This window comes from Colobus angolensis, unplaced genomic scaffold (genome assembly GCF_000951035.1).
Source record: "Colobus angolensis palliatus isolate OR3802 unplaced genomic scaffold, Cang.pa_1.0 Scaffold33, whole genome shotgun sequence".
In the NCBI taxonomy this organism is placed as follows: Eukaryota; Metazoa; Chordata; class Mammalia; order Primates; family Cercopithecidae; genus Colobus; species Colobus angolensis.
The window spans coordinates 10,449,947-10,459,823 of NW_012116599.1; the positions used below are offsets into that span (position 1 = coordinate 10,449,947).

Sequence of the window (9,877 nt, forward strand, 5' to 3'; positions counted from 1 at the left end):
TTCCTCCGCCTTCCCTCTGGCCTGGGGGAGAGAAGGCATTTCCGCCGTGGAAAACTGTCTGAGCTGCGTGCCTTGTGTCCGGGAAGGGCCCGCAGGGGGCAGAACGCGTGGCGGGCAGGGACAGGGAGGGAGGGAGAGCTGGCCCAGCCAGGTTTTATTGTGCCCGGCAAAGGTATCTACGTGGGCGACGCCCCCAGCGGTCTTGTGGCGCACCAAGCCCATGCCCTGCCCGCCTCCCCACCCCGCACTGAGGCAGGAGTAAGAAAGTCTTTGTCCACTGCTTACCCCCTTCCTGCTGCAGGCTTCTGAAGAGTCTTCCTGAACGCCTAGCCCCCTCCCCAGGTTTTGTGGCTCAGATTCAGTCTTGCCTGGGGCATTAAGGGGCCTGCAGAGGATGACCTGGACCCTGGAGGAGGGGGGCGCTGGAGAGGGCCGTCAGAATTGGGTGTCAGCCTGGGCAGAGAACCTGAGTGAAGAATGCCAGGAGACTGAGAAACCCCTGCCCTTTTATGGTGGTGGCTGCAGCGACCAGTGGCTCAGAGCCACAAGATTCAACAACCACCGAGGCCAGGTTGGGAGTTGCTGTGCACCCCATCAGAGCAGCTCCCCCCTTCATCTGAAGCTTAGGTGGAGGGGTGGCTCCATATTTGAAGAAGATGGTTCCGCAGCTTTAAAAGTTTGCAAGGGGTTCTTCAAGCTTCGTTTTTTTTGGAAAGGAAGCTGCCCTCCACTCAGCCTGGGGAGGGGCAGGGATGGGGGCAGGAGGCAGCACGCTTGCCCATCTCTTTTCCCAGCCACCTCTTCCTGGAGATATTTGAGGAGGGAGGACCAGGTCAGACAGTGGGAGGGTGTCATTCCAACTCCATCAAAAGGTCCCCCAGATTTTGCAGGAGCGGCACATTCTCCAGCCGCAGCCTGCTGATGGCATGGGGTTGGGCAGTCTGACAGAGACCTGCGTCTCCGGGCATAACTGATATCCTAGCTTCTGGCTTCTCGTCAGGCTCTGAAATTGAGCGTCCTTTCTTCCCCCTCACCCAGCATGAAATGGAAATATCAACATCTTCCTGCGTGCTGTTTGTAATGGCCTTGAGCCTGCTGAGTACCTCCTCCCCAAAACTTTGTTAGTTGGACAGGGTCCCCTCCCTCTCTTAATTGGCAAGGGGGAGCTTAGGAGTATACGATCTGGGGAAAGAATTAGAATCCTAGCACCTTTAGGACAGAACGGCATGTTAGTAAACTTTCACAGCTTCCCGAGGCCCTGGCATGGTGCAGAGGGACTTGAGGTGTTGCATGTTGGCTCTGCCCATCACCTGCTAGATTTGGAGCCTTGGAAACAGTTCACTTCTGCGGGCCTCCTGTTGCCCCACTTGGCCAACGGGCACATTTCCTCCTCACCCAGTTTCTGGCAAGGAGCCAGGCCTCCTCTCCTGCCCCCAGCAATAAGCAGGCAGGAGGCTGATTTCTCAGGTGTAGCTCAGCGCGCTGAAAACGATGGCAACCAGGAAGCTACTTTCTCAGGGCAGGGCGTGTAGATTTTGTCCCATGCTGTTGGGGACGCCCAGGAAAGATTATTAAAACGTTTCTTCTGGCTGGCAGTGACCCCAGAACCCTCCTTGGTGTCTGAACTGGACTCCAAAACAAGATTTATTTTTGTCTATTTTTTTGTTGTTATTTATTGTTATTATTATTTTGAGACAGAGTCTCACTCTGTCACCCAGGCTGGGGTTCAGTGGCATGATCTTAGCTCATTGCAACCTTCACTTCCAGGTTAAGCAATTCTCCTGCCTCAGCCTCCCAAGTAGCTGGGATTACAGGCACCTGCCACCATGCCTGACTAATTTTTGTATTTTAGTAGAGACGGAGTTTCACCATGTTGGCCAGACTGGTCTCAAACTCCTGACCTCAGGTGATCTTCCCACCTCAGCCTCCCCAGAGTGTTGGAATTACAGGCTCCCGTGCCCTGCCCAAAACAAGATTTAAAAAGTGATCCCTGGGAGGAGCACTCGGTGAACAGATGATTGTGTGTTGGGGCGGTTCTTGACCCGTTCCAGGCCCGGAGTGAGGGTGGGGTGGGGGCAGGGCGAAGCGGCAGGAGCACCCTCTCGGTGGGCACTGCCCTTGCTTCTGAGCAAAAACTGCAACACAAGGAGGATTTTGTCTGTGGACCTGAGGCTGGAAGGAAGTGCCTCGGTGGGCCAGGGAGGGATGGGGGGTGGGGGCCAGCTGGGCTTCCAGCTGCCCAGCCTCCCCACGTGGTGTTTTGACTCTGAGATAATGAGGAGCCTGCGCTGATGGGCCGCTGGGACACTGCCAGCTTGGGAAGTGGGCTGGACCGGAAGCACCCCGTGGGGCAGCAAAGCACCCCCTCACACCGCCAACTGGATCCCTCTTCCCCTTTGGGGGCCCACTGGCTGGCCGTGCCCCTCTTAGCCCACCCCTTCTCCCCACACCCTGCCTGTGCCTGCATTCACACACACACACACACACACACACACACACACACACACGCACAAATGTGGGCATGTAAAGGCTCATGAGCTGAGGGCTGCAAGGGGAGAAAAACAAGTTAAATACAATCATCTTCTTTCCTCTGTAATTTTCTCCTTGGCATTTGCCTTTGATTAATGGTCCAGTGTCACCCCCTCCCCAGCCTGCATACCTGGGGATCAGATTTCACTTTCCTTGTGTGTCCTGGCTTCAAGCCCTTGGCAGAAGGAGCTGGGTCTCCTGGAGTGGTTGGGGGAGGGTCCCGTACCAGCCAGGAGGGCAAATCTGGCCAGCTTGGAGCCCTATCCCAGTGTCCTGATGCCCGCTGACCAAGAGGGCCTGGCCCGAAAGGACCTTGTGAAGCGGTGGCCCTGCTCCATCAGGTCCTTCCCTGTGGCAGCGTGGGGACTTTCAGGGCTGTCATCCATTCCTGGGATTTGGCACCCCGGCAGGCCCCACGGTGGCTTTTCTGCTTTCCTGCTGCTTCTCTCTCCATTCCCTCATTTCTGCCCGCTTCTCTCAGCAGTCCTTGCATGTTTCAAGACGTCAGCAGATTGCCAGTGAGGATGAGTTTCTCTTAGTGCGGAGAAAAAGTGTTTATGGTGAAAACACAGAGGCATAACCTGGCCAGCCCCTCTGTCCCCTACCCCACTCTCTCCCAGGTTCCCTCTCCCCATGAGGGCGCTTCCAGCAGTGAGCTTTTGTTCTCTGGAGGTGCCTTGACTATCAGGGATGGAAGAGAAGAGGGAATTCACCTGGCCCAGCCAAGCCGAGAGCACATCTGCACAGATGCTGCCCATGGGGCCTGCGGTCTTGAATGGAGGACAGGAGAGTGACTGGGGGCCCCTGACCCTGTTGGCAGATGGCATCTGTGCCTCTGGACCACTGGGCTCTGTGTGCTTAGGTGGACAGTGTTTGCCCACTCTCCTCTCCCCCAGCTAGGCTCTGTCTTGAATCATACAAAACACATACACTTGATGGGTGCCCTGGCCTCTGTGGTCTGGAGCCTGGGAAAGAAAGCTGCTGAGGACCAGGAGAGATGTGGTGAGATGAGACGGCCCCCTAACCCCCATCTTCCCTGTTCTCAGCCTGGGCTTCGGGAGCGCGTTTCTGGCCGCGGAACCCCTCCAGGCAGGCTGCAATCTGCAATCATAGTTGCAGTTAATTTGCACATTGTTACCACAGGCTGGGGCCCGGAAGCGCTCCCCTCCAGCCTTGGGGGTCTACCGAGTTAATGCTACAGTTGACTGGTTTACCCCTGACCATTTTGGCCCTGGTTTTGGTAAATCATTTAATGAGTGCCCCTGTGGGTCTCAGTTTAAACTGTCAGGGAGAGGCCCAGGCCTCTCTCGGGTCCCTGGACTTCTGGCTCATGCGCCCTTCACTCGGAGAGCTCTGTTGCCTTGGAAACAATATGCAATATTTTTCTACTTTCTAAATGGGAGCCCCCGTCCCCAGATGCCTCTCTGTAACTGCTTCCTGTGGGGAGCAACATTTTTCTGAGTCTACAGCATGATAGGTGGAGCACCTGGGGTCTCAGGAAGGCGGGCCATTCGGCCATCTTTCTAGTGACCTGGGCACCAGGGATCCCGAGGGGCCAGGGCTCTGGGATGAGCCCAGGCTCCCTGATGCCCCACTGTCCCCAGACAGGTGTAAATACCCCGAGATCACAGGCTGCTTTGAGGGCCAAAGGGACAGTGAGGGTTCCAGGGCTTTGGAGTTTGAGCCTCCGTGTTGATTGGGCACAGTAGGCAGAGGCAGCACTGGGGTGGGATTTAGGGGTTCTCCCTCTGTGTGGGGCTTTGTGGAGGAAATGCCTTTGCCTCCAAGCAGGGACATCTGTGCTTTCCTGTCTACTTCCTGGTAGCCTGGAATGCTCCCTTCTGCGCTTCTCATGATGGTGCCTCTGAGGGCTTGGCTCTGCAGGTTGGAGGGGAGCTGGGAGGGTGGCAGGGTGGCTGAGCTCTGGTGTGTGCTGGGGGTATCAGCAGGGCCGTGAAAGAAGAGTACCCACCGCCAGTCTAGGTAAGGTGGGGGATCCCCAGCCTTCACAGTGAGGGGTCTTGGCAGGAGCCCCTGCCCTTCTCAGCCACACCTGCCACTGCTGCTCTTCAGCTGGGGCCATGGAAGCCTCACCTTCTCTCTGCTCTGCCTTCTCCAACCTCCCTCTCTGGGGCCTCTGAGCCCAGCCCCTCCCCCAGGACAGGGAGACACAGGACCCAGTTCTGCAGCCCAGCAGAAAGGTGGAAAGGTGGAAAGGCAGGCGGAAAGGCGAGGCAGCCCTTTGCTATAAAGCTAGCAGGCCTCTCCTTGTCGGTGAATTTGATTTGTGAAACAGGCCCTCGGGCTCTCACATGTAGCACTTTGACTTTTTTTTTTTTTTTCCTTTTCTGTCTTTCCGGTTGTTAGCAATCTCACAAGCTAGCTTCTTTGGTTTTCCAGAATGCAGAAGCAAAAGTCTGGCCACAGTGCAGCCTCAACAGCTGTCCACAGAGGCAGCCCTAAAAAGGAAAGGCTCGGCTGATAAAGATCTGCTATTTTTATCTAGTACTTTATCCTTTACAAAGGGCTTTTAGGTTCTTTGTCTGGTTTAATCCCAGCAAAACCCCTGTCAGGCAGAGTCTGCTCACATTTTGCATGGGAGACCTGAGGAGGGGGAGGTTGCAGCGCCCCGCTGGGCCTGTAGCCCCACTTGACCCCTAAATACAATCTGAGCCTGGTGTATGTGGCGTCCTGAGGGCAGGATTCGCAGCTGCTGTGGCAGCCTGGCCTGTGTCAGGGTCAGCACCTTTCCTTAAGACCTGCTCGGGAGCGCCGGAAGGGCGGGAGGGCATCCCTGGTGCCTGGTTTGCAAGAGCTCCTTTGTGGCTTGATCCCTGGGAGATGCCAGCAGAATGTGGCACCCCCGTCTCTTGCAGCTCCCAGGAGTCCATTGGCAAATCAGAGCCATTTAGTTCCCACCCCCTCTGGCCAGCGGCTGTCCCTGAGGGCCCTGTGTACTGTGGCCATGCCCGCCACTTGCTGGCGACCTTGGTTAGTGACCCTGACTGCTGAGGACGTGACAGTGGGTGGGTGGTCCGTATGATCACGGGGCCCCTAAAGGGGGCAAGGTGGGGAGAGGCCCCAGGCCTCCTCATGGGCCAGGCAGCAAGGGCAGTGGTTTGACCTCCCACACCCTCCAGGCAGGCTCCCTTGTGGGCCGACTTGAGGGTCAGGGTGCAGGACAGGCAGGGGCACCCCATAGTGAGGATGCTGGGGGCCAGCTGACCTGCTCATGCATGTCCCCAGCGAAGGGAGGGTCCTCCAGACGTTTTCTGTCCTTTTCCTAAGCAGGGCAGGTCAGACCCTCAGCTCCCCAGGGCCCAGGCCCCACACTCCCCTGTGCTCTAAAAGGGTGGGAGGTGAAACCTGAGGAGCACAGCAGGAGCCCCCATGGCAGGACCCCTGTGCTGTGCTGAGAGATGGGGCCTGTCCTGAGTCACTTAGGCCTGAACCACCCCCTCCAGGGGGAAGGGAGAAAAGAAATTCCCATCCCAGAACGTCTGGCCGGAAAGGGCCTGAGAGGTCACTTGGTCTGACCTGCTCGTTTTGCAGTTGGGGAAGCTGAGGCCCAGAAAGTGCTAAGCAGGCAGGTAGTGGCAGAGCCAGAATGAGAAGCTTCAGGCTCTGGGACTGGATCCCCTCCCCTCCCCTATACTGCGGCAGTCTGCAGGAACTGACCTCTAACCTCGCTCTTGGCCGTATCTGGACACCATGGAGGAGGGATTAAATGGTGAACATTGGAGGCAGAGACTGGCCCTGGGGCTTTTACAGCATCTCCAAGGGTGAGCAAGGGACCAGGGGAAGGTATGGCAGGTAGGGAGGAAAACAAACAGAAAATTGACCAAGCTCACCTGGCTGGCCCTTGGTCAGTGCTCTGGGTAAAGCAGTTTTATTGAATTTTATACTCACACACCTACGTCCACCACCCCACACACGTGGCCTGGAGATGGGTTAGGTTGGCTTCTTGGCAGCCCTGCAGCTATCGTCTTGAGCCCAGTTCTGGCTCCCAGAGCCCATTTTTCCAGAAGCCTTCTAGCCTGGCCTTCCGGACATTTCTCTTCTGGCAGGAGCTCCCTGGTGTATGGAAGCTTCCAGGCTTCATCCTGTAGCTGTTACACCACTTGTAACAGCCTGCTTGACTGTGCTGGTCGGTGCCTGTGGGGGCCAGTGTGGATCGCAGGCCTAGAGCTCCCTGGCTGGGGACAAGCACCCATGCCCAGACCCCATGGGGCTCCTGGAGCCCCTTCCCCCATCAGTCATGGCCTCCTTGGTGGAGTTAAGCAGCCTTTATGCAGCCTGCCCACCTCCCGTTGCCTTCATTTTAGTCTTTCCTCTGCCCCTTGGTTTTAGAGTGAATCTTGTCACTCCCCAGCTCAAAAGCCTTCCCCAGGCTCCCCATCACCCAGAGCAGCAACTCCCAGCCTGCCTGGTGTGTCTCGATTCCTATAGACATTTCTAAGTCCCTGAAGTCACCGAGGCCGGGTCGGTGCGTCCCCCATCTTCCGTTTGAAATAATGTAGCATGGTCACGGCTGGTGTAAGCAAGAGGCATAAGAGCTCAGATAACTCAAAATGTACCTGCTGAACCCGGTGCATCCCTTTCAGTGACTTCCAGGTGTGTCTCGGTTTCTCTTTCAAGGTTTGTCTCAGTTTCACTTTAGCCAGGATGAGTCCAGGCGACCCTGGTGGGCCTTCCCTTCCCTTCCAGGTGTCATCCCTTTCCCCCAGGACTCCCTCCGGGCCCAGCCAGCGGGTGAAGCCTGACTTAGGGAAGGGGGGATTTCCAAGGGAGGGGCCCTGGCCCCCACTGACCCAGCTTTGCTGTCCACAGGAGGAGCAGCCCCCACAACATCGATCCAAGAGGGGGGGTTCAGTGGGCGGTGTGTGCTACCTGTCAATGGGCATGGTCGTGCTGCTCATGGGCCTGGTGTTCGCCTCTGTCTACATCTACAGATACTTCTTCCTTGCGCAGGTGAGGGGCCGGGCCGGGAGGGGGCCTCGAGAAAGGGTCACATCTACAGAGGCGTGGAGGGAAGGGAAGTGCCTGCAAGGGGGCAGCAGGAAGCCCCGGACATGCCCTCAGGTGGGAGTGGGTGCCCGGCCAGCCCACAAGACTGGGGTACCCCCTTCTCCTTGGGGCATCCTTGGATGCAGGCCAGTCCCACCTTTAGCCCCTTGTCCTGGGGAGCCAAGCGTGAATGCAGGTGACAGCACTGGGCCCACCCCACAGGGCCACCCTGGGGAATTCTCACCAGAAACTCAGGTCCAGCGGAAACTGGAACGGCATTCCCCCTCCAGAGCTCAGACTCTGCACCTGCGGGTCACGCTTTAAGGCTGACCTAATTCTGCCTGTGCGTGGACATTTGGGTTACCAAACAAGAGAGGGAGAGGGGTGGGCACAGGTAGTGTCCACCACTTCTTTCCAGAAGCGTGAGGCACCTATCGCCCCCCTCCCCAGGGGACATGGGCACAAAGCTAGGCCAACCCAGACCTGGGAGGGAGGGAGTGTCGCTGTGTGGTTGGAAATGAAGGTAGGTAAATTGAAAGGATAAACCTACGTACAACTCACAGGGAACCTCAGGGTGGCACAAAGGTTGGGACTTGCCAGTCTTTTATGACCCAAGTGACCTCCCACTCCTAAGCATTTGCCTTTGTTGTCCCCCAGTTTTTCCACGATGGATATTGCTTAAGAGTTTGCATTCCTGGGGCTTTCCCCTTGAAAGCTCAGCTCACACATACCTGTCAACTGCCCTTTTTGTGCAGCATTCCCCTGCCCTGCCCCACCCCCTCCATGACCTGCATCCCCCTTGTTCCAGGGTCCTGTGGGGGGGGACCCTCCCCCAGGCCTCTTCCTGTTGTGGCCCTACCCTAGGACCTGGTCCAGCATTTCCTGGTCTCCCCTGTCCCACTCTCAACTCACACCCTTCTCCCCGCACCCCAATTCGGTGTGTGGACACCTCCCATCAGCCCCTGGGTCTGTGCCCTGGGACAGTATTAGGGGTATCCAGCCACAGTGGGACGCAGCCCCAGAGCCTCACCTTCCCTGGGCTCTCATCCCTGCACAGCCCGCAGGAGCCCCCATGCTGCAATGACTCATCCTCCCTGGAGAACTTGCACTGAATCAAACAGAGACAGTGGAATCCTGCCCATCCCAGGCCAGGAGTCCCAAACATGCATCTACAGGCCCCTCCAGGAGCCCCCTCCAGAAGTAAGAGTGGGCAGACTGGCCCGCCCGGCCATTCAGTTGATGGGATCGCGCCAGGCTGCCTGGCCTCCCTTACTGATGGAGCGACTGGACTGGCCCGCCAGACACAGTGTCTGTCAAGGTTTCTCCAAGACAGGGGTCAGGGATGTCCAGGAAGGGTGATGGCACTTGTCCGAGGCTGGACATGGAGATGACCGTGGTGGGGGCACGAGACTCTAACAGTGTTGCCTCCAGCTCCACCTCCCCACCTGCCATGTTAGGCCCCTCCAGGTCTGTAGGCCAGGACAGCAGGTGACAAGAAAGGCAGATGTGCACAGGCCTAGGTGCCCAACTCTTAGGTTCGTCCCTGTGGACCCCCTGCCAACCCCAGGCTCTTTCTCTGGTGTCTGCACCTCTGTGGAGGGCTCGGAGGTGGCCAGGTCCTACTCCTGCTGGTCCACTCCATTTCCCAGTCACAGACTCAGGGAATTGGCAGCCAGAAGGGACCTTAGGGATCATCATGCTTTACAGATGGGGAAACTGAGGCCCACAGAGGTCTGCTACCTAGGACCCGGCAGACCCAGCTCATCCTCCCTCCCATTTGTGAAGCTGGGAATCGCCTTGCCCAAGACTCAGCTCATCTCCTCACTGGCAGCCTGAGACCCTGACCTGATGCCCCACCGTCTCAGTGTCTCCGTCTGCGAAATGGGTCTCACAGTCCCTGCTCTTCTCACTTCCCCAGGCTTTTGGGGCATGCAGTGGACAGGTAGGCAGAGGGGGCCTTGCAGAGTGCACTGTATGACCAGCCTCTCTGACTGTCTGTCTGTTTCTCTCTCCGCCTTGCTCAGCTGGCCCGAGATAACTTCTTCCGCTGTGGTGTGCTGTATGAGGACTCCCTGTCCTCCCAGGCCCGGACTCAGATGGAGCTGGAAGAGGACGTGAAAATCTACCTCGACGAGAACTACGAGCGCATCAATGTGCCTGTGCCCCAGTTTGGTGGCGGCGATCCTGCAGACATCATCCATGACTTCCAGCGGGTGAGGCTGGCCAGGGCCTGGGGGGTGGGCAGGTGTCCCGGGGACCCAGGGCAAGGGGAGCAGGAGCGAAAGGAGACTCCTCAGAGTACAGCAGGTGTCTATGGTTAGGCTTACCAGGGTCTTCAAGA

The 9,877-nt window shown here is 57.5% G+C and overlaps 1 protein-coding gene across 1 annotated transcript in view; it reads left to right on the plus strand.

Annotated features, from left to right (window-relative positions):
* ITM2C (integral membrane protein 2C) overlaps nucleotides 1-9,877 on the plus strand; it is a 15,294-nt gene that overhangs the window by 968 nt on the left and 4,449 nt on the right. The window contains exons 2-3 of the mRNA XM_011951979.1: nucleotides 7,360-7,500; nucleotides 9,561-9,749. Coding sequence (XP_011807369.1) covers nucleotides 7,426-7,500; nucleotides 9,561-9,749 — 264 coding nt within the window. The 5' untranslated portion in view covers nucleotides 7,360-7,425. The remainder of the gene's footprint in view (nucleotides 1-7,359; nucleotides 7,501-9,560; nucleotides 9,750-9,877) is intronic.